Source organism: Mycteria americana, chromosome 1, assembly GCF_035582795.1.
Source record: "Mycteria americana isolate JAX WOST 10 ecotype Jacksonville Zoo and Gardens chromosome 1, USCA_MyAme_1.0, whole genome shotgun sequence".
In the NCBI taxonomy this organism is placed as follows: domain Eukaryota; kingdom Metazoa; phylum Chordata; class Aves; order Ciconiiformes; family Ciconiidae; genus Mycteria; species Mycteria americana.
In genome coordinates this window covers 153,066,248-153,090,897 of record NC_134365.1, presented here as the reverse complement: position 1 = coordinate 153,090,897, position 24,650 = coordinate 153,066,248, and the positions used below count along the sequence as shown (strand labels likewise).

General features: G+C 40.7%; 1 protein-coding gene across 1 annotated transcript in view; it reads left to right on the top strand.

Moving 5' to 3' along the window:
* UXS1 (UDP-glucuronate decarboxylase 1) overlaps positions 1 to 19,190 on the top strand; it is a 67,116-nt gene extending 47,926 nt beyond the window's left edge. The window contains exons 10-15 of the mRNA XM_075524821.1: positions 5,873 to 5,992; positions 10,848 to 10,891; positions 12,129 to 12,189; positions 13,658 to 13,715; positions 16,177 to 16,280; positions 18,342 to 19,190. Coding sequence (XP_075380936.1) covers positions 5,873 to 5,992; positions 10,848 to 10,891; positions 12,129 to 12,189; positions 13,658 to 13,715; positions 16,177 to 16,280; positions 18,342 to 18,473 — 519 coding nt within the window. The 3' untranslated portion in view covers positions 18,474 to 19,190. The remainder of the gene's footprint in view (positions 1 to 5,872; positions 5,993 to 10,847; positions 10,892 to 12,128; positions 12,190 to 13,657; positions 13,716 to 16,176; positions 16,281 to 18,341) is intronic.
* Positions 19,191 to 24,650: the final 5,460 nt, after the last annotated feature.

The following is a 24,650-nucleotide window of genomic DNA, read 5'->3' as shown; positions in this document are numbered from 1 at the left end:
CTTTCCCATAGTTCAGTAAAGTCAAGTCCTGCAAACTGTAATAATATAGAGATTAAATAATGCTAAGCTTTTGAAACTGGCTTGTTGCCGTTACCATTGTACGGCCCTTCCAATAGTCCTGCCATTTTGTAAAACCTGCTGGTACGTATTCTCTGTACTGTCGGATTAACGGATCTGCACATTTTCTAGAGTTGTTAGAGCTGTCTGTAATAATTTTATTGCTCTGCACATGAACCAAAACATTGTGTTTGGTCTTGTACAAATGTAGAAGTGGAATATAGTTTTCCAAAGCCATCTGTTGTTAACATTCAGTTGGAGGAAGTGAGGTGAAAAGGAGAGACACAGAATGCGTCAGAATCTGAGGCAGTATTACAGAAATGCAACCTGTTGTTTCACTGGGTCATTAGTAATAGGAGCCCCTCTGTAAGTGGAGAGTTTCATTATTTAAGTATCTGTTTATAAATTGTATTGTTTTATCTGAGTTGTCAGAACTTCCTAATACAAACATAACATGAATATAAATAGGAGGTTTTTTTCTGTCAGTGGAGCAACACTTTTTCCAAATTATATGAAAATAAAGCAGGAAAAAACTGTCAGGCCTTCTGGCCCATATTCAGACTTAATGGTTTTGCTAATACTCTAGTATCTCTACTGTTTCTACATGCTCTGTGCTGTTAACAATTACAGAATAATTTTGTACCATAGACAAGGTAGAAGACCGGATTGAAACGATTGTCAAAGCCAGGGACTAAACAAATACAGGCAGTTTCCCAAGAGAAGACTGAATGCTTTCCATAGTCTCTGTGCTCTAGGGTTTTTTGGGGGTGGTTTTTGTTTCTGTCTTGTCTGTCTTTCTGTCTGTCTGTCTTTCCTTGCTGTGCTGTAAGAAATCACATCTTCTGATTTCCCTCAGATAATTGGAGAACTTAGTTCTTTGTTCTTGATATTGTTACACTGTTGTGCAAACTGAATTTTGAAGTCAGGAAGACTTTAAACTTTTTTTAGAGATTGATTCATTTCACTAAGTTTATCTGGTGTCTGAATAAGAATATATCCATAGCAGCATTCATCTCTTGATGCAAAGTGTGTGTTGTTTCTGATGTTCTTTTCAATTTGGTACACCTCTTATTTTTGTCCGTAAGATGCATCCTCCTCATACAGCCACCATTACTCTAAAAGCAGTGGTAAGCCATTTTCCTGTAACTGTCATTGTTACACTAATTCATGAGTATAACTCTGCAGAACTCTCCATTGTGCAGATGACTAAAATTAAATTGTTTGAGGTATATATTGTTGTTTGCTTGCATGTATTCCTGACCCTTATTGGAAACTTACTGGAAGCTGTGATACAGTTCTCATTTACTGGGTATTATTGCACTGGTTATGTTAACTGCTGCCTCATGTTCAGAAGCCATGTTGTGCAGTAAAATACTGAAGTTACAATCCCTGTCTGAAGGGGATATCATAGTAATTCAGGCATAGACACACTTAAGTGGGTACACATCTCTTCCCAATGGCAACGTCTTCTGTCAAAGTGTTGGTGGAACATGCCTATGGCTGTTTGCATTGGCCATGTACAGTACGTACAAGAGGTATGCAAGCTGAGGCAAGTACTAGAAATAGGACATACTTTTAGCAGGGAGGTATAAATAATGGTATGAAGAGAAGTTGTAGCTTCTCTAGTCTGGGAAGTGTTGAACTATAAGCATGGTAATATTTCAACCGTAAGGTAAGTGTACTGGAGGTGTGCCTTGGTTGTGTTCAGGGACCTGCCAAACGTAGAGTCAGATGATTGTGATTGTCCTTCCTAGCTTGTTTAGGAGCTTTACTGTTAATGAAATTCAGATCTCAGCATTGCTGTTTTTGCAAAGCAGTTTTAAAAAGCTGTCAGTAACCAGGAATTAATCTCATTTTGCTTGTACAATAGGCAGGACATATATATAAAATACCTTGGACCAAGCCTCAGTGTAGAGTATTGTAGCTTAAACATGTCACAGATGGATCCTAGTGAACACTGTGCTAGTAATCCTGCTGTGACTACAATTCAGGGTTTTGGGAACAATTTCGAGAGTTTATTAATGGTCTCTGAAACACATGGGAAAGAATATGAATTGGTAGGAAAGTGCCTAATAAAGCAAGGGATGCAGGCAACAATCTTAGTAATTAACGTTGATAAACACTTCTATCAGGTCACAGTGATATCCATGCAACTGTCTGGGCTTTCCCTGGCCAATTTTTTGAATCCAGTTGTCTGCTGGAGAGCAGACAATTGCAGCTTTCCCTTTCCTGATTTTGTATGCAGGGAGGTCTAATTCATGCTTGCTGTTCAGATAGTTCCACAGCCTTTACAAAGAAGGAAGCACTGTTAATGAGTAAGAGAAGCTTGCCTGATAGCCTTATGAATTACAGCCACAGCATATGTTCAAGCTGTTTCCGTTAAAAGAACCTCTTGACATTTGAGTTCTATCCTGTATTGATCTATTTTCTGAGACAGTCAACAGAAGGAGATATCTTTTCTTAAAAGGCTTATAAAAGTAAAATATAAGTTATTATCTTACTTAACTTAAAAGATAATAGATAATAAGTTATCTATATATTATTATCTATTATCTTTAAAGTTAAGATATTATTGTAGCATCCTTGATACCTTTATACTTTCTGGAGCAGGGATCTCTAGAACTAAGTGGCAAAGACTCATGCTGAAGACCACAGACAAATTTGTTTTGCAGGGGAGACTGGATAACCAATGCTACTTTTTGACTGACAGCTATAGAATAGTCTGAGTATTTCTTCAGAGGAGGTATCTCTGTAAGCCATAACAATCTTTCTTGCATCTTTTCTGTCTTCCCTCTCCATCTGTACAGGCACAGTCTCTGTGAACATGTCCATACTGGTAAATAATAGAGTGAGATGAAGTGTTCTGATAGCCCACAATGCTGCATTTTATTATCTTGCTCCCGGGCTCTTTTTTGGATTGCTCAAGGAACTTTCTCTCTGATTAATCTGCTATAGGAAGGCATAGTCTTAAAGAGTGAGGACAGAAGCCAGTTGATCACATCTGATCTTGGCGTCAGGGATTAGTCTCAAGCTCTCTTTTGTTTAGCAGTATAAATGTGGGCCAAAAACATTTTTCTCCTTCCTCTAGGATATAATAAAATATTGTACATGACTTACTGCCACAAATCTAGGGAAGTAATTGGCTTTGCTAGTGGGAATACGGTGGAGGTAGTCAGTCATAATTAACATGTTGTTGTTGATATTCAGAGTAATGGGACATAGGTAAGAGTGTACCACGAGTATTCGTAGGCAGTTAATACAAAAAGGAGTAGAGTTACTCAACATGCAAAAAGGATCACTTCAAAGGAGATGTTCATGAAATGGCGAAAGAAAACTTAGGACAATTTTTAAGTTACTGGCTCCAAAATCTCTCTGTGGAAGAGTTTCTTTTCAGAAGATAGATTGCAGTTTTACAGGCACACATGAAAATTCAGCTGCATAGAAAACAGATTTTTTCAAAGGAGTAGCCTGCAGAGAAAAACTTTGCTAGATGACACTATAAATAAAAAGTTACTCATTTTAAAAGACAACATTACAGTGGGGGAAGGAGAATAAATAGAAGGGAGAAGAAATACTGGATTCACTGTGGCTATGAGTAAGTGCCTATAGAGAATGTGTTGTTTTTCTTTTCTAGATCACTTGCTAGTTTCCAGCCAATACTGGAAAACAAGGCTGCTTCTGTAGCTTGTGCAGTGCAAGAGAGGCTTTTTGGTCAGCATTGTTTAATGAGTTATTTTTACCTTGAGTACTAGTTTCCAAGTGCCTCATTTTCTGTACTTGTTATTAATGGCAATATCTGGAAAGCCCACACGAAATACAATCCCTCCCTGAAGGAGTCACTGTCCTTTTTAAGGTAGAATGCTGGGCAAAAAGAAAGAATGAGATACTCTATCAAAGTATATATTTCCAGATACAGTGAAGGCATTGGGAATGCCTCTGTAATATGCTGCTGGAAGTATACGTTCGACATGTTACACTGCTGTGCTTTTTTAGCTAACAGGAAATAAAGAATATGTTTCCAACTGATGCATTTTGCATGGGAAGGGACTTCTCTTTCCAGGGTGTCTCACAGCAGGGCCAAGTGGATGTTGTGAGGTTATTTTTTTGGCTCTGTTGTGGGTGCAAGCTTGTTGTGTGACAAAGACCCAAGACTGTAGCTTTTCCTATAGCACAGGTTACCTCCCTGGTTACTGTTAGCATGCAGTTTAGTTGCAAATATAAACAATATTTGATCATGGCGACTGTAACCTTACCTGCAGTTAAACAGAACTGGATGTTGTTTGGCCCTCTCCATACTAGGCGGTGTTGGGTTTTACCTATGCTACTTGGTGTTTCCCATTTCTCAACACCAAGTAATAGCCAAAGTGTTAAATGTGCCTTTTGCCTCTCTCACTCTCTCATCTGTAAAAAGCTAATGCTATTACTTTCACAAACCTTCTTTGAGAATTCATTTGTTTATGAATCACTTGGAGACCCAAGAGGGAAGATCAGATTTTCCTGCAAGTTTCTCTTGTACGTGAAGCTATATTTATTTCCAAGACAAATGTGTTTCCAGGTCTCTCCTGAGCGAAGTATGTGTGAGCTGCAGCATTCAGCCACAGATGTACCAACAATACACTTCTTCCACACGTGCTCTTGTCTTCCAAGAAAATGGCAAGCATTGGTCTAAGCCTTAGTAAAAGGCATTGAAAATACAAGATGTTCTGTGTATCCTCTGAAGGAATAACTGAATGTTTGTAACTCCAGAACATTGCGCTTGTGACTTCAGTTGCTTCAGTTGGATCAGCAGCACAAAGTTTGCTTCAGACAATAAGTGTTTCCTGTGACTGATACAAGGATGGCTTTTTCTGGAAGAGGGGAGGACCAGGGAGTATGAGGAGGATGGACAGGCCTGGGCTGAAGTTGACACCTTCCTCCCTGCCTTGTGGCTGTCACTTTCACATGGTAGCATCTATCTGTTTATAGCATATCACACCGCTCTGAACTCGTCAGGAGCCAAGTGCATGCTTCAGCTCACAGAGGCCAAACATCCTTCTTGTAGGCTTTGTCATGAACTGTGGCTTGTCCAAATGAGTGTCAATAAACAGAAAATACCTAGAGAGAGAGAGTACTTCAGTCTGCGGTCTGCCACTGTTAAAATGTTTTGTCCAGACAGTTTCCAATTTCACCTGTTTGTTGCATTTTACTTTGAAGATTTGCAAAATATCCTCCAGAAAGGACTTCTGGGAATTATTTAGATGTTTCTTGGAAAAAACAAAGCCGTTTGAAGAGACCTGGATTGTAATGCATGCATTTACACAGCCTAATAAGTAGCAGGGAGCTAAGAAATGTTGTGGCTGTGGTTACAAAGCCACTTTATAGCATTGGTAAAGATACTTATCTGAAGTGTTCAACTTTTCTCATCTTTGGAAATGCTACCTTGGTACTATATCTGGTGATTATGAGACTTCACATATGTGCAAAAAATGTAGATAAGTCCCAGGTGAAATAAGTTGTTGTTGGAAGGGTACTATTGAAAAATAAAGTTCTTGTTGGAAGAAAATGCATGTGCTGAAACCATCAGCTATTCTAGCACTGATTTAGAATCTGCATTACAAATACTGAGAACTAGTATACATTAACTTGCTGTATGCACTACAGTTTCCAGTAGTGTTGATGAGAGGTTGGAAGTGTTTCATGTGAGAAAACAATGCTTGTTAAAGCTGAAAGAAGGATTCTTAAGAAAGCTTTTGGACAGGGGAGAGTTAATTTGCACTTTCAGGAAGAAAGGCGCTTTTATTAAGGTGGTAACAATTCTTTTTTTCTTTGCCTCCAGGAAGGAGTTGAAGTGAGGGTTGCCAGAATATTCAATACCTTTGGTCCTCGAATGCATATGAATGATGGTAGAGTTGTCAGTAATTTTATCCTGCAAGCCCTCCAGGGAGAACCACTAACAGTAAGTAATGACCTTTCAGTGATGGGAAGAGTTGTTCATCTTTATAACCTGTCCTCATGTGCTATGAAAGAGGCTCGATTTTAGAACACACTGAGGTTCCCCCCCCCCTCTAAAAATCTAATCTTTCTGTATATCAAGCTCAAGTGTATAGAATTAGATATCCAAGATTTGCATTGTTGATGGTATTGGTGTTCCTTTCCCAGAGAGAAATAAGGCTACCAGTTGCAATCTGAGAAAGTGTTTTAGTCATCCTAAACTTGAATCTCTGTCTGTCACAATTCTTCTATGAGGACACAGCGTGACACAGCTTACAGAATAATGTTTTGGTACTTCTTCTTGCTGAGGAACTTTCTCTGAACCCTTTTTGGAAGTTAGGCATCTAAATGTCTTTTTGCAAGCTTGGAGATCAGCCTAAATTTTCCATGTATAATGTAACATTAAAGGCCTTCAGGCTACATCAAGTATTAGTAAATAAAGCCAGCCAGGACTAGTTTTTGTTACCGTTGACAAACTGGCGTGGCATGACCCACATCTGTACAATGAAGTTTTCCTGCTGAAGCAAGTTGCCACATCCAAACTGCTTGCTGTGAATGGTCTTTGGCTCTTGATAATGCTTAAGCAATGTCACAATATTGTCTGGGAGTCCAAGAGCTGGTACAGGCCAATACTCTGCCAAAGATGCTGCTGGTAATGTAGCAATACAGACAGTGCCTGACCTATGCCCTGATCGTGTTTCATTTACTGTTATAAAATAATGAGGATATGTAAAATAAATGAGGAGACATCCTGAAACAGGGCGAAGTAGTTTGGAATCTGACATCAGTTGTGAGCTCATGGAAACGTTTACAGTTTATGTGACATACGACAAATTTCATATAAATATTTGTTAATATTGCTTAGATTACAAGAGTGAAGAGCCAGGAAACCACCCAACGGCTTCTGCTAAATAACTAAAAACCTTGCTAAGTGCCTCCACAGGGCAGCTATCTTGAGATTGAGACAGTATTCCTTCTAATGGAGACTGTAAAATCCAGAGTTCAGCCAGGAATTCCTCTAGGAAAGAACAGACAATCCAAGGAGAAAAGGATGAAGGTTTTGTGACAGCTCCCACTACCTGGACTCTTGTAGAGCAAAATCTGAAACTGGACAGAGCATTGAAGAGTCTAGACCAGGGAATAAGTCACGCCCAGGCAGGAGGAAGCTTGGTGTCCTGTGATAGATCTCCCCTAACTTTGATCTTTTTCAAATAATATGCCAAAATATGGCTACCCCCTGCAAAACTTGGGTAGTAGACACTACCCTACTGACAGGGTGAAATCTAGAACTCTTTATAAAACAAAATAAAAAAAGCTCAAATTGTGTATATCCTGCCAAGCAGTGCACATCACCTGACTTAAGTATACTGATAATTTTTGAAAGATTGGTCTTCTCTGGAGGTCAGCATTTGCTTGCTTGCTGTTTATCAGTGATTGTTAACTTAGTCAATTTGTTACTATCTTTTAACATCATCGGTGATGCATCTTGGCTACTTTGTTGTTCCTGACCATTGCTAAATTTCTGGTTTAGGCTTGTGGTTATTTTAGAGTAACAAGCCTGTAGTAATTTGAATGCTGTGTTCATTGCATCTCCTAAAGATTTGCTTTTTCCCCAGAGATTTACTTTTTTCTCTACAAAGCACTGTCAGTGCTCAGAGTATGGTAGCAGTTGTGTGATGCTGACTGTGACTTAACGTCAAGTATTTACTAGGACATATGATGTTTAATGTATCATATAAGTCAGCATTAAGACTGCAGATGGCAGGGCTTAGTCTTGAGTAGCTGACAAAACCAGTGAGCTCAGCTTGCCTGGTCTCTACTGATAGGAGTCTCTTCAGCACTGAATAGGCTAATTGCACAACCACATGGGTTCAGTACTTTTTTTCCTTTCAAAACTGCAAAAAAAGCAGCACTCAAATTCCTGTAGAAAAAGTTTCATTTTCTTACCCAGGTGTCTCCCGAGAGCTGCAGGTTGAGGCTGGTTCTGTTTGTTGCGAGACACTAAGCAAGTAGAAGCAGACAAGAGGATGGAGCTTCTTGCTTTGATGCTTTTGATCCTTGTAAGACTTGCTTGTATAAAAATATGAGTGTAACAATATACTGGTTTGTCAGTATTGTATGTTCCCAGGGTGGCATCCTGGGGCATAAAGTCTGAGCCTCTAAATGCTGTTTAGAAAGCTTATCTAGCCTACAGAGGATCAGAAGGTACCTCCATTTTTCAAGCTTGTTCCCAAGTGCATGTAGTGAGCTATTGCCATATTTGGCCTCTCAAATGTTTTTTTTTCATTTATGCTTAGTTTCTCAAGTTTTACTGAAAGTAGTACTGTAATCTTTTATAACAAGAACAGAGTGAGAACACTAACTGGAAGTTTTGTGAAGCCTTACTAAATATGAAGCAGCTATCTTGTTTTAAAACATACAATCCTTGGGATATTTCAGAGCATCAATAAGGGAAGTCTGGAGTCAGTGCTGTTCTGTGGGAGGGAATATTGAAAGCTTGCTTTTTTTTGGTTTTGTAACTGCCATGCTCTCTAGGCTTTATCAAGAATGTAATAGAGAATAAAATAGAACATTTTGCCCCAACATCACTGTTTTGTAGGGAGTAACTGTCATGACATTGACAATTACTGAATATGAGAAAAGACCTAAGGGGAGAGTTGTTTAGCTGACCAGGTCAAATAAAATGAATTATCAGCAATAAGCAGTAGTTCAGACAAAAAAAATTTCACCCTTGTACCATCACAAATTTGGCTGAAAGGAGTACCAAGTGTTGACCTTTTTAGAAACTGAATGTATTCAATCTCTTGGTTCAAAGTAGTTGTTCAAATGGAGTAAATAATCTCTTGAGAAAACTGTCTCTTTAATTTGAAGAAATTATAGCGCATGCAAACGTGACCATTGTTGCTTTGTATTATTGTAAAGGAAGGGTTTATTAAGAGAAATTGGGAGGTAGTAAAAGAAACTGGGAGAAGGAACTGGCACTGGTGAGGCCACACCTCGAATACTGTGTTCAGTTTTGGGCCCCTCACTACAAGAGAGACATTGAGGTGCTGGAGCGTGTCCAGAGAAGGGCAACAAAGCTGGTGAAGGGTCTGGAGCACAAGTCTGATGAGGAGCGGCTGAGGGAGCTGGGGTTGTTTAGCCTGGAGAAAAGGAGGCTGAGGGGAGACCTTATCGCTCTCTACATCACCTGAAAGGAGGTTGTAGAGAGGTGGGGGTCGGTCTCTTCTCCCAGGTAACAAGTGATAGGACAAGAGGAAATGGCCTCAAGTTGCACCAGGGAAGGTTTAGACTGGATATTAGGAAATTTTACTTCACTGAAAGGGTTGTCAAGCATTGGAACAGGCTGCCTGGGGAAGTGGTTGAGTCGCCATCCCTGGAGGTATTTAAAGGACGTTTGGATGAGGTGCTTAGGGACATGATATAGTGGTGGTCTTGGTAGTGTTAGGTTTACGGTTGGACTCGATGATCTTAAAGGTCTTTTCCAACCTATACGGTTCCGTGATTCTGTGAAACTACATTGTATTTTCCAGCCACCGCCTGCATGTAGGAAAGGTAGCCACAAGGATGACTTTGCAGAAATCATGCACAAATGACTTAGTTCTGTAAAACTCATCCCACAAGCTAAAAGAAAACAAGCAGGAAGCTCTATATATGTACATAATATCTGCTTCTTGTTTGCGCTGGTAGTCCATCAGGCTGTCAGTGTGCTCTCCTGGCGCATTCCTCAGAATCAGTTACTGGGTGAACTTTTAAACCCCCGATCTTACCCAATGCCTACTGAAATGTGAATTCTTCTGGTTCTGAATTGGCCTCAGAGAGCAGCAGGCTTACCAAGTGACAGATGATGGCCTGTATACCAATTGTATTGTCTTTCCTGTCCCCTAGGAAAACAAACATGCTTTCTATTCTGTCCTTCCAAAAAGCTTTACTGTTGTAGCAGGTTGGTGGTAAGATGTGTACGTCCCCAGTTAAACTTAAGTGTTTTCACCACTTAAATACGCCTACCGATAGCTTCAGTATTCATGCTCTAGGGACTTTAGTACTGCACACAATTAAACTGTGCAAAAACGTTATCTGATACCATTATGTATACTTTAAGTATATTTTAATGTCTGTTTGAACTTGAACAACTTGCTTGCTCCAAAGTGCCAGCGCATAACCTGAGAAAACTTTATTTTTTCCCCCCTCTAAGATTTTGATACAAATCTGTACAGCTGATTCTGGGAGTCATATCCTCTAGAAATTATTCTACCTCCCATTTCCCTAGGTAGTAATACTTAGAGCCACATGATTTTTTTTTTTTTGTCCTGATTGCTTTAAATGCTTACAGTGCTATTTTTCTCAACAATTTTTTTAGAGACCACTAACATTTGTTGGTCTCTTTGAAGCTGGCTGTTGTTAATGAGCAAATAAAAATTGCTCATCATAACCACATCTTAGTAGTCTGAGGTTTGCTTTAAATATTTGGTGGTCTTTTCTGGCTGAGTGCATGCTGCAGCCTCTTTCGGTGTTCCAGGAGAGGACAAAGCATCACTCTGTCCTACATCCCTGAGAATGTTTCCTACATGCAGAGTTCTGGTTAACAAAATGCCTAAGGATATGTTTACTGGAGGCACATCCAAGAGGAAGAAGACCTTCAAAGAACTGATACTTTGCCAAAGGCTCTGCAAGCACATCTTTTTCCATTCCTTTAACATTGAGCTTGTGTCTCAGGTGTTTCTCCTTGGGATGTTTTTCTAGAATGCTGAGGAAAAGATAAGTGGACTAGCGAGGACTTTTATATTTATGTAACTTTTCTAATTTTCATCTGTTTTTAGGTCTATGGACCTGGAACTCAGACAAGAGCTTTCCAGTATGTCAGGTAAGCCCTGTTTGTACTATCTAACATTTACTTCACTTGATGGTTCTTTGAGGTTGGCCAACTTTGTATGCATGTGCATTTTAGTCAAAGCAATTATGTTCATTCATAGGCCAGCTTTACTTTCAGAAGGGAGACACTGAAATTTTTAAAAGTACCAAGAAACAAAGCGTTAGTTGGTTTAGAACTTTGAATTGAGATGCTAATGTGTTCTTCCCTTCAAGGGACAGCGGGTAACAGGTAGGTAAGTCTTTAATGCTGAGCAGTTTGTCAGTCCTTGCGTTTTAATGCAATGCTGCCACCTTGTGTCTTCGGGGGTGCTGTGGTCGCTGTGCGTACTGTGCATGCAATGTGTCCCCTTCTGGGGCAAGAAACCGGTTTGAGGGCGTATTGCTGTAGCTAATATTTGCAATCTAAGCAAGGCCAGAATGTACTTTCACCAAGAAAAAGTGAACCTGTTCCTCAATCTTTTGTTCTGTCATGCTAGCTGAACTTCTGTGCCAGGCTTCTGGGTTGTTTTAATCATTCTCTGCTTGGAAATGTTCTTACCCTCTGCTGAAAGTAATAACAGTGGTGATAGATGCTACGGAAACCCCATCACTTCAAAGTAGCCCCTCCTTTTCTGATTATAAGCCATAATGAAAGCTATCTGGATTTGTATGTCCAGGGATGAGTGGATAAGTTTGTTGCTGATAACCCAAAATAACTTTGGGTTATTTTGCTGGGGGGAGGTAACACCAAATTACTATTTTTTAACAAGCTTGGTTTAAGAATTTTTGAAAGCAAGAAGACAATTCAAACAACAAACTGCAAAGCAGGTGGTGGTGTCACGTGCCTCTGTCTTACAATTTACTCTATTCTGTTTGAAATACGTTCGAAATGGGCCTCTAAATATACTTGGGTACTGGAGGGAAGAGGAAGTATTAATTGGTTTTTAGTAACTTGATATTTTTTTATATTCTTTCATATGCTCAGATGAACTATAGCCAGTGTATCCCAAAGATAATCACCCTTTCAAACTAACCTCCAGTTCAGTATATCTTATGATAGGCACTGTGGAACAAACAGCTGAGAAAACATGCACCCATTGAAGTATACACTGTAAATCTGATTTCAGCATTCCTCACTCAGCTGCGTGATCTGCTTTACTGGAGCTTTGAGGAGGCAGCTCTCTTCTTAGACAAGAATACTATTTATAGGGAAGTGGAAATTGCCTCAATCTTTTCTTCCCTTTTTGTAGTGATCTTGTGAATGGGTTGGTGGCGTTGATGAACAGCAATGTCAGCAGTCCTGTCAACTTGGTGAGTATGAGAGCTCCACTCTATGGTGTCTACTGTACAGTGGCCATCACCACCTCTGTTTTCCTCCTTGTCACTGATGATGATTTCTAAAAGAAATAAATGGAGCAAAAAAGCTCTTTCCATTATGAATAATGTATTCTTCCATGTAGTCTCTTTGTAAATAAGAAGATTAAGCCCATAGATGTTGAGGTCTTACAGTTCCAAGAACAGGATAAATTTCCTAGAGTCTTTCATTTATTTTAGCAAAAAGATTTATGTAATTAGAATATGAAGAAAAACGAACAAAATGGGGGGGGCACACAAAATACACCAAGGAAATTATTGAAGACTGGTTTTATTAATGAAAAAAAGCACTGAAGGAATACTTAGCTCTAAATATTTAGAAATAACTTCATACTAGCCTTGATTAGAGGAAAATGGCATAGTATTGATTGTATAATTTTCTCATATTGGTTAAGGCTGCTTAGAACTTAATTTTTCTAATAGGATTTTTGTTCTGTCCCATTTGTTGTGACCTTATTCTCAGCAGTGGATATAAGAACAGAAAAAGGATGCATATGCCAGGTCATTTCTATGTATGCCAACTTTTGCCAGACCGGGTATTCAACTCTGCAGGGCAGTTGTTCACTAGATTTTCTGTTTTTTTTTTTTTACTGTGGCCATAAATTCAGTTCTATGTTTCTATCCAAATGCTGATATTTTTAAACCTCATCACATGTTTTGTCTCCAGAAAACTCAATGTTTAAATCTATATGTACCTAAATGTTCAGCTTTAGGTCAAATGATGTAGTAAGAAGAATTTTGCAACAAGGAAGGCTAGGGATGGAGGGAATTGAGTCTGATGAAGGTGAGCTAATGCTAACGGGAAGCTTTCAGCATTTTGTTCTGAAATGTTGATCAGGAGTTCACGTGCATTTGGTTAAAAAAATGAGAGTTAAGAAAAGGAATATTGTATAGGAAAGCAAGTAGTAATTATGCAAGTAGTAAGCATTAATATGTAAGATGTAGTAAATGCAGAAGCAATTGTTTGCAGCTAAAATAGGTTCGGTTTTAATTCTGGAAGAACTGAGAATTTAGCACACTTCATTATATTGTCTGTCCTCAACTCAGCAAAGCCCTTGAATCCAGATTTCAAACTGATGATGTGGTTGTGTGGGCTGCTGAGTGGTCTATGCCCTTACTGTGACTGAGATGCATTTGCCCATTCTTTACAGACTGATTTTTTTTTTTTTTTTTGGGCACCCCTCTACATACATTGAATTACCAAGGAAAATGTAATGGAGGGCAACTTTTCTAATCAGTATGGAGCTTGTCAAAGTTACATTTTTTTCATCCAAGTAGGAATAAGGCATAATATTTAGCTTTTTCAGAGTTTAACATGACCCTGTTAGAAGCGTCTCATGTCCGAAAGCCACCATGTCGTAAGGTGTTTAATTGTTATTGTAATGAATATTCCTTCTGTTTCTAGGGAAACCCAGAAGAGCACACTATCCTAGAATTTGCCCAGTTAATTAAAAAACTGGTTGGTGAGTATGATAAGTAATTCTTAGTGAAGCTTATGAAGTACTTACTGTCATTAGATTATTATTACTTGATTAGTGTGTGTAATATATGGATAATTTAATTGGTCTTTGGATTTCTTAATAACTTCTTTCTTAAAATCAGACGTTTAATTGTATCCTGATCATATAATTAAATATTAATAAGATAATCCAAATCCTCTCAATTGTATGTAAAATATTGCATGAACAGTAGAATGAATACATTCTTTCTGTGTATCTGTGCAATCTATACCCATTATTTTGTATAATGTTTATGCATTTTTTTAGGTTTGTTTTGGCACAAGGGCAATGAATGCATAAATGAAATGTAAAACACATGAATGAAAATGTCTTGCATAACACCTTAGCGGAAATACGGATACTTCAGCAAGGTGGTTCTTCACAATTATGCAGGCTGTTCTCCTTCAGCTACCATTAAAAACCTCATGCTGTGGTGACAGTCTTTCTCTACTTTTCACTGATCTACCAGTGAGTCTTGCAAAGGCTGTCAGCACCTCCCTTGTATGTGGCTGGGAAGAAAACACTGTGGCTTTCTCTTCATTCTTGCTCTGATACCTGTAGCAAATCAGAGCTCTCAAGAACGGAAGGAAAGGGCTGTGCTTAGTCTTCTAGTGCGGCTTCCTAATGAGATGAAACATACCGATGCCGTTAGCCAAGGGTTTTTAGTCTGTAAATTCCAGCAGTGCTTTTGAGGGATCTGACAAAGACAGGTTCAAACATACAGTACAGAAGCTCATGCATGTGATGTTTCTAATAGAGGACTGTCCCCTCGGGAAAACATCTGTGAATCCACAGATCAGGGAAGGAAATTGAAAATCACAGCACCAAACCCATCAGGCACATAGAATAATTGTTACCTCCATTTGTCCGTTTGTTCACAAACAACTTGATCTGTTTCAGTCCGTCTGGAGAGGCGGTTTAGTTCTACATCCGTAAAATCCCACAGTAACATGGCATATAAACTATTTGCTAGACTTGGTTAGAGAAATTGTCCCATTCCTGTGTATTGTTATAAGGAAAGACAAGTACTATGTTGGCTATTTAAATCAGACTGGAGCAAAGAGGGAGCAGGCAAAGAGGAAGCAAAGTCCTTTTACAATGCAAAAGTGCTAACAGAATCACAGCATGGTTGAGGTTGGCAGGGACCTCTGGAGGTCATTTGGTCCAACCCTTCTGCTCAGGCAGGGCCACCTACAGCTGGCAGTGGCCCAGGACCATGTTCAGACAGCTTTTGAGTATCTCCAGGGTTGGAGACTCCTGAGCCTCACTGGGCAAGCTGCGCCAGTGATGGGTCACCCTCACAGTAAGATAGCTTTTCCTGATGTTCAGACTGTATTTCAGTTTGTGCCCATTGCCTCTAGTTCTGTCAATGGGCACCACTGAAAAGAGCCTGGCTCCCTCTTCTTTACTGCCCCCCATCAGGTATTTATAGACATGGATAAAATCCCCCGAGATTTCTCTTCTCCAGGCTGAACAGTCCCAGCTCTCTCAGCCTGTCCTCATAGGAGAGATGCTCCAGTCCCTTCATCTTCTTAGTAGCTGTTCACTGGACCCAGCCCTTCAGATGTATCTCACCAGTGCTGGGTAGAGTGGGTAGATCATCTCCCTCAACCTGCTGGCAGCAATCCTCCTACTGCAGCCTAGGATACCATTGGCCTTCTTTGTGGCGAGGGCACGTTGCTGGTTCATATTCAACTTGGTGTCCACCGGGACCTCCAGGTCCTTTCCTGCCAAGCTGCTTTCCATCTGGTTGGCCCCCGGCATGTACTGGTGCCTTGGGGTTGTTCCTTCCCAGGTGTAGGATTTTGCACTTCTCCTTGTTGAACTTCATGAGGTTCCTGTCAGCCGTTTTCGAGTCTCCTTTCTTGAGGTCCCTCTGGATGGCAGCATAGCCTTCTGGTGTATCAGCAACTCAGTAGTGACCCAGTATTGACCCCTGGGCTACACCACTAGTTACCGGCCTCCAACTAAACTTCGTGTCACTGATCGCCACCCTCTGGGCCCGGCCACACAGCCAGTTTTCAATCCACCTCACTGTCTGCTCATCCAGCCCTGAATAAGGATGTTATAAGAGATGGGGTCAAAAGCCTCACTGAAGTCGAGGTAGATGATACCCACTGCTCTGCCCTTGGCTACTGAGGCAGTAATTTCATCGTAGAAGGTTATTAGACTGGTCAAGCATAACTTCCTTTTTGTGAATCCACGCTGAAAGCTTTGTGAAATGCTTTGTGAATCCATGTTGCTCTGGGACAGCTGGTTCACCCAGCTGTTGCATGCAGTATAGCTGTGTCTGTGGAAAGCATTTCAGTGGTAGAATTATGCAGCAGAAAGCTGCAGAAAGACTTGATGCTCCAATAGGTAGGAAAGATGTAAATGCAAAGCATAGTGAATTGTGGATGGTAATGCGCAGTCTCTTGTTTAATAGGTAGTGGGAGTGAAATCCAGTTTCTCTCAGAAGCACAGGATGACCCTCAGAAACGAAAACCTGACATCAGAAAAGCCAAGTTATTGCTTGGCTGGGAACCTGTGGTATGTACAGCTGTATTACTGTTGTTGTGTGCAAAAACACAGGGAGGCAGAGCAGGATGGGGGAGGACCACATGATAATGGTATGTTTCAGTTAATCAGAATATCTGCTTAACACAATCTCCAGGACAGTTGTTTGAAAGGCGCTCTCTCATATGTTGCTCTAGCTCACGATTCAGGAACTGCTGGATAAGACTGTATGGCCTGTGCCATGCAGAAGAGCATATTAGCATTACCATTTGTAATAGACTTAAGTAGAAAAAAACATTTTTAGGATAGGCATTTTAACTTTTTCACATGCATATTATGAAGTATCTACCTTTCTGTAAGCCTGATGAATCCTTTGAAATACGTGGTACATAGTTATGGGAGCTAATGAGTTTGCTGTTGCTGCAATCCTCATTCCTGTTTTGCTGTGGTACCATGCATTATGGAACGAAAAAATCGTTTATATTCTATTAATTTTTAGAAAATCTTTGGAGTAAGACTATTTTTAAGATGATCTGTAACATCACTGTAACCAAAAAGTTTGTTTGGATTAATAGGGAGAAATATGAGCACCAGAAAAGTGTTCTGGTTTTTAGAGTTTGTTTAAAGGGAAATATGTGAAACTCAGGAAAAAAAGAAGCTAGCCAGAGAGAGATGACATATTTTGATGGTTTTTTTTATTCTGGTGGGCTGAAGTAAACCAGAATAAGAAGCCCTTATTTTGGACTACAGGTGTCATACGTAGAGGTGTTCAGAGCTTGTTCTGTGTGTTGATAAGCTCAAAATGTGCTCAGGGTTAGTCTAACATCTCACCACCCACAATAATGTCTGTCCACCTCTAAAGCTTAGTTGCCAGCCATCTGAGGTGATGTCAAGATTGTGGTTGTGCTGCACAGCTAATGTGCAAGAAATGCAAAATGCCTGTGGTTGCTGTTTTTTCCTGTCTCAGCCTTTTTGGTGAAGTTTACTGTGCAAGTGTATAACCAGGCATAGCTGATGATAAGAGCTGGTTGGTTTGGGGAGGTAAGGTCTACTTAATCCCCAGAAAGGGTGTGACTTTCTTAGCCAGCTCCCCATTCTAGCTAGCACAGTGGTTTGTAGGCTTTTTTAGATTTGCAGACAAAAATCTTTCCAGGAAACATGTGAACCTATCTAGTAAATGTAAGCCTATTAATAGAAAAAGGTAACTCCAAACACTTCTGAAAGGATTCACCGGTTATTAATAGACTATGCCTGAAAGCACAAGGACAATGGCAAATGTTACAATCACAAAAGGTTTGTAACAGTTAACTTTTATACTTCTGACCTTCTGTGTTTGGCACAGTGAGTACCAAAACTTACTCTGAAGTAGCAGTACAGTGTTGGTACATCAAGGCAAGTAGATTTTGTGCTGCTATTTTAACCTCCTGTATTGACGATGGTATCGGCAAGCATGTCAGAGCGTACGGCTCCTGAGAAAAGTGGATAGTATTTCTGTTGTTCCTGTCTACAAATCATAGTCTTTAAATACAGGCATAGAATATGAGGAATTACAATTATTTGTATAGGATTTAAAAATACCAAATGAGATACTGGGTAATAATTTGTATCCCTTTTTCTGTATATCAATGGAGCACTAAAGGAATAAAAAGTAAAAAAAAAAAAACCAACCCACCACCTTTATACCTTTGTGTGGTATATACCATTCTGGGAGATTCTGTGAAAGAGGATCTTTGATCATTAAAAACAGAAGAGGCTTAAATTTCTGTGCTTATCTCTTTCAATGTATTATGAATCGAAAGTAGAATTATGTAAGTCTGTTTTGACACTAAACAGACCAATCATAACCATCTGATGATACTTAAATTTGTTGGGTTTTTTGACTTACTACGTCAGAAAATATATCTGACGTTTAAAAGCTAACATGCATTAGCAGTGCAGAGATGTAACCAGTATGTGGTGCTGTTAATACTTATATTGGCTAAGAATGAGAATTCCTAGCAGTCTTGTGATAGCTGTATTAAAAAAAGATACCATTGTGAAAAGAGCTGATGTGAACTTAGAGTGATACGATTCTCTCCTCACTTTTGGGAACAGGTCCCATTGGAAGAAGGTTTGAATAAAGCAATTCATTACTTCCGTAAAGAACTTGAGTATCAGGCGAACAATCAGTATATACCCAAACCAAAACCCGCAAGGATGAAAAAAGGAAGAACAAGACATAACTGAAGACTATTAGTTGGACAGGAAATTCCCTGCTTGACATTTGACGGATGTAATTTTTTTCTTGGGTTTTTTTTTTTTGAGAGAGACTTTGAAACAGGTATCATGAAGAACAAACTGGAATTTCATTCTGAAGCTTGCTTTAAAGAAGTTGATGTGCCTAAAAATAACAAATATTCCCCTTCCCCTGCAAATCTTGCCTTGCACTTTTTAAATCTGTCTTTTTATGTAAAATAGAGTAGGAGCATCTTTTAGTATCTTCAAGTTTTATATCTTGCTGTGAGATCATTTTGTTGTGACTGTCCTTGACAGTTTTATTTACTGGTTTCTTTGTGAAGCTGAAGATAAACACAAACGGGATGGAAAATGCCAATTTATTTATAAAATGGGTACTATAAAATATGAGATGTTCTACTATGCATAAGAAAAAAGCTAGTGGTATTGTCAGGTGAGAGACACTGACATCTAAGTATAGAGGAGTTTAAAAGAATTCTGTATGAGAGCTTTATGTATTCTTTAAAGGAGAGATTTTTTCAAAGGTTTAGTTTTAGTTGTACACTTGAATTTGAGATATTTTCATTGACCATGGATGAGGATATTTTGAATCACTGCTGTGTTGTGCGTACTCTGGGAATAAAGTTAATGTATTGGTTACAGTGGTTGAATATGCTATTTTAATAAAATATTGAAACTTCTATTTACTAGTTTCAGGGTTCCACTGTGGGCACTTCTGGCATTACACATCTGTGCATTTATTGTATATTAATTAGAAAGTAACAATCTGTAAATAATTGGCTCAAAGTTAGTAACATTTGTCTTTTAATGCTTGTCTCTTAACAGATATATAGGAAGGGCTGCAGGATGTCTATTGAAATAGATCGGACAAAACCATCATGATTATTTATTCCAGTTCAGGTAGTTGATAGTGATGCAGGAGTATAAGATTTTCTTTAAACTGCAGTCTAACTTCAGCCTGCCTAATGGAGGAAATGTTTCTGTTTTAAGCAGTTATTAAATTGCCAGCAAATGCTTTCAACTTTGATAACTATGCCTGTCATCTTAACAAAAAAAACCCCAAACAAACAAACAAAAAAAATCCAATTCCCCTTATTTATAATAGCTCCTCTTTATTTTTAATACCTAAGATGGATGCCTAGGAGGGGAGATTGGCAGAGAGTTTTTAAAAGGTATTTTGGCTTAGTGTCACTCAAAATTGAAAATCCTAAATCTCATCAAGCAAAGTGACTTGACTTTATCTCATTAAAGCTTGATGTTTCATTAGCTTTCGCGTATCTTTACGTTGATGGTCAAAGTGGGAGTTACCCGTAGCAATGACTTGATGCCTGGACCCAAGGAGGACTCTGGGAGCAGTGTGCTATTTAGGCCCCCTTGTCCGAGCATGCCATCTGCCAGAGCTTCCTGGTGCTTGCAAGGCTTGGAGCCTCTGTCTGGTAAAGTTCCCCAGGACTCCAGCAATGATGGGGCTGCTGTGTTCGTTTGTGTGCCCTGCCTGGACCGGGTCTGCAGTGATCCTTTTAAGACAAAACAGTTTCTTCCCTGCTCACATGCGCAGGTTTTCTTCCAGTGGAAATCTGCCACGCAGCTAAGATGGGGAGTCAGGGAGCATTTTCCTGTCTGGACTCAGAGGTAGAATTTAGGTGTTACACATTGCCTCCATCTTTTCACAGCTGAGCAGCTTGAGGTCTGCTTTTTGTTTGAAGCCTTTTTCAAGGTACTTGATCTGGGCATTTATTCCATACTAAATTGCCTGAAAAGTACACTGTGGTGTGCGTGCTCCAAATGTGCCTGTAACCTGTCATTACTGATACACTCACAAAGCACAGCGTCTCCCTATACTCAAAACCACAGCTGGATGTATGTGAAAGTAGTGCCCACTGCTTTAATAGTTCTGTGGTGAGAACTGTTAATCAGCTCCCGGCATGGTGTTTTTAACCCTTAAGCTCTAGATTATATTTGGGAGAAGGTGCTCTTTCTCCTTATATTTTACTCCTCATGCAAATTGTGCCATTGGATGCCAAAGCATCTGTGAAGAGGTGGTACACAAGGGTGCAACCCTAGTCCAGCATTTAGAGTAGTCATTGAGAATAAATGGGAGCTGTGGGTACCAGCTGTTACTTCCAGGACTGTTTTTCATTTAATCCAATGACTTCAGTGCAAAATATGTAAACCATACTGGAACAAGCATGCTTCTGGAGACTAGCACAAAATGTATATTTAAAAAAAAAAAAAAAAAATCCCTCAGGAAGTCTGAACATTTGGGTACTACAGATATGAATTTAAAAGCTTTTTAGGTTGCTTCACAGCCTGACCTTCATAAAAGGAGCAAATCGGAGAGAGGGCAAATGGCTGGTACCAATACAACCCATCTGTGAGTATGTGGCATGCCTCCCACTGGGCCTGAGTGACAGACTGTATTGATTTGCTACTTTCCTTGTACTGTTTCTAGCTTTTGTTTGAGGTTCCTGGTTCAGTTCCCGTATTCTTTCTAAACAGTGTCTTCCAGAAACAGCAGCTGAGGCAGCTTTTTGCCCTTTGTGTTTGAAGCTGGTGACTGGCCTTCTAGCTGATTTGAAAGGCATGAATCGTGGGTGCTCAAACAGAGTCTGCTGGTGCTTGAGACTGGAAGTCTGATGTAATTTCAAGTTTGGTCTGGTCTGAACTGAGTCTTCAAGAAGGCAGATGAGGGTTTGCATGTTGGTGCTCTGTTCCCATCTGGGGTTACACATTTCAGAAGGAGAAAGAAAGCATCAAGTTTGCAGGGAACCACAGGTGAGAAACAGCTGCTGCCTCTCCAGAAGAGCCACTTTTGATGGAGGATGGTGGAATAAAGTACTGAAAGCTTCCTCCAAAGTCTTCCAAACGTAGGACTCGGGAGTAAATGAAGCCAAGCCATGTTCTCATTTCCATGCCTGAACACAATGTATTGGTTTGGGCTTTTTTTTCAGGAAATTTGAGAATTGGGATTTTCTGCTATCACCTGGTCAGGCAGACAAGGTAAAACTGACATGACCAGGCTTGAGGTGCCTATTTAGTCACAGTGATCTGCACAAACGGGCAGCTCAGCCGGTGTTAGATGCAAGTCCTCCTTTCTCAGTGGGGAATATGCAGTGTAGCAGAGGTCTGCGATGAACTGGCCAGCTTGGTGCTGGTAAGCGAGATAAGTCTTCTAGAAGGAGAGGTATGTAAGGCATCCACTGCTGTGGATTCCTTGAACCTCGCAAGGAGGACCACTCTTGCTGCTGGAAGTTACCACAGTGTGAGGTCTGCAGTTGGATTTTTTTTTTTTTAACTTAATGTACTTTTGCTTTATTTCTATATGTAGGCTGCTTGGAAGCTTTGTAAACCGCATTGCTGGTCTACAGACAAGCTACACTGGGGCTTGCAGACCTAATTTATTTTCAGTAGTTCCATGAATATATAGCCTAGAGAAGCCTCATGTCTATCTTTAGGTTAGATTTTTGCTATGTGGGGAAATCACGATCCGACAGTCTTCCTGTGTCTGAGGTGTTTGCAGTCTCTCTAACCTATATTGACTCTGGTGAGTTTAGTAGCCATTGAACTCACTACCCTCTGAGCATTTATGAATGTCTCTGTGATCTATTTTTTCAAGAAACTTTTAGAAATGTAGTATATTTGAAAAAACTTTCACTTCTGTCAGATAGGGTTGGAATTGAGTTTCAAAGTTGAGAGAAAGAGTCAAAGGCGGGGGGGGGGGGGGGGGGGAAGACACGAGCAAGATTGCATAAATTCATTAGCCTTAGAGAACAGGCTACAGAGGGTGAAACGGGGCTTTGATTAGTGTGATGGATTGAGCTAGTCCGCAGGCTTTTATTAGTATTGGGTTTAATGCTACTTGAGGCCAAGAAGTCCATGAAGGTTGTTAGAGGCTGATCAGAGAAGACCTGTCCACAAGAAGATTCTTTGTTAATAGCAAGGGAAGTGTGTACTCAACATTGCTAGCCCTAACATCCATACATCCCCTCCCTGAAATCAGTGGGAACGTAGCCACCACAAATCCGTAGTTGCGAACTACGTTGTTGTGTTCGCTCTGTGAACATTTCCCTGTGCTTGGATCACAAGTGGCAGGAGAAGGGAGTGCCTTATCTGCGGCTCTGACTCCCGAGAGCTGCCAGGAACAGCAGCAATAGCTCTGGACAAAAGCAGGGCTCCTTTTGTATGGCAGAAGGTTCCTCAATGCGATTCCGTATCAACAGGGAGGTTTTTCTGAAATAACAATTCATATTTCTTGCAAAAAACAGACTCTGGTTCTCTATTCCTTTTCCCAGTCCCTTTCCTTCTCTCACTTGCCTATTCCATAATAGCATACGTGGCAACAACTTCTTGTCCACCTTGTTTTGTTGCCATTTACAGCCTGGAACAAGCAACAGCTGGCTCATTCTTGCAATGTTTTCCCTGGTTTCTGACAAGCTCTTCAGCAAGGAGGGGATCCTCTGAATGCCTTGGTCTGTGCCATGGCTGAAGCAGCTGGAAGGTCCAAAACATGAAGCCACAGGGAACTGTGGGGTGGCCTTAAGTACCACAGTCTGGGCTCTGTCCGCCCCACTGCAGAGAAAGCTGTTTTGATCAAGGAAACCTACATCTGCCATCTGGGAAACGGTCCTGGGGTGAAAGCACCCAGTCCCCCATTCCAATGTGTTTGTGTTAAAGTAGGAACTTAAAGGGAATGAAGGCCCCCCAAAATAATAAAATAAATATATACTGCTGATGAAGACTCTTGATCTGGAGAGAGAGAGAGAGCTCTGTCTAGACTGGGGGGGGGGGGGGGGCGGGCAGAGTGTATGAGTGGCTGTGGGGGCACAGCAATAGTACTTCTATGCTTTGACAGAAGGGTTGCCTTAGAGGTGTTATCAGCAAAGGAGGCAGGACTGCCCTGTCAGTCCGACTGATGGACTTGCCTGGCTGACACCCGCAAACTGGGGGATGCAGCAGCATCAGGTCTTGAAACATGAAGTGCTGGACCATGGCCAGGCTGTTCCTGTTCTGCAGGGAGCCACAATGAACAATGGCTGCTCTTCTGTCTTGGTGGAGAGGTTATGTGATGTCAATGCTGGGATGGCGGGGGATGATGATGATGTGAAGCGCTCTGTGCTGTCTGCACGGCGGAATGAAAAGGCTGAGAGGGGGTGCACAGTTTTGTCTGTGTTTTGGAACATAGTCAAAGGAAATCAACTTTGTTAATGTAGTCAACTTTAAAGCACTCTGTGCATATTTGACAAAGAATTTTTTTAAAAATAGTTCTCCTTTTGCCCAAACCTGTGATGGCTCATACCTGCTTGCTTTCTTTGTGGCTTATTGCATGTACTTTTGCATCATTGCAATTGCTGCGCTTCAAGTCAGGTGGACCCCTCTGCAAGAAGGAAGGTGCCCTCCCCTCAGAGCTACTGCTGGGTGGTGGGCTGACCCCAGCCAGCAGCTAAGTACCCTCACAGCCGCTCACTCTCCCCTACTCCAGTGGGACAGGGATGAAAATAGGAAGAGCGAAACGGAACAGACTTGAGGGCTAAGATAAGAGCAGTTTAATATTTGAAGGAAAGAAGGAAAAAAACCCAAGTGGTGCAAAGGCCACTCACCATCTCCCCTAAGCAAGACTGATGCCCAGCTAGTCACTGAGCAATGGCTACCCTGGAAGACAAAACCCCCACTCCTTCTTTCTCTTCCCAGCTTTTATTGCTGAGCAAGACCTTACATGGTAAGGAATATTGGTCAGTTGGGGTCAGCTGTCCCACCTGTGTCCCCTCCCAACTTCTTGCCCACCCCTAGCCTACCTGCTGAGGGGGGAGCGTGGGCCACAGAGACCACCTTGATGGTGCAAGCACTGTTCAGCAACAGTGAAACCATCGGTATGTTGTCAACGCTGTTTTTGTCACAAATCTAAAACACAGCACTATACCTGTTGTTATGAAGAAAGTTAACTCTGTTCCAGCCAGACCCCAGTACATGGTGGAAGACTTCAGCATGCAGCACAATGAAATGGAAAAGATTTACTTTTTTTTCTCTTAGTCAATCCACAAGAGAGAGATGGTGGACTTTGTTGTGAGTCTGCAAGGCACAGAAAGCTGCTGGACTGAGTCAGCCTGCAGGAATGGACACAGCTTACAAAGGCCTAGGGAGGGATGGTATTTATTTACAGCACTTTTTTTA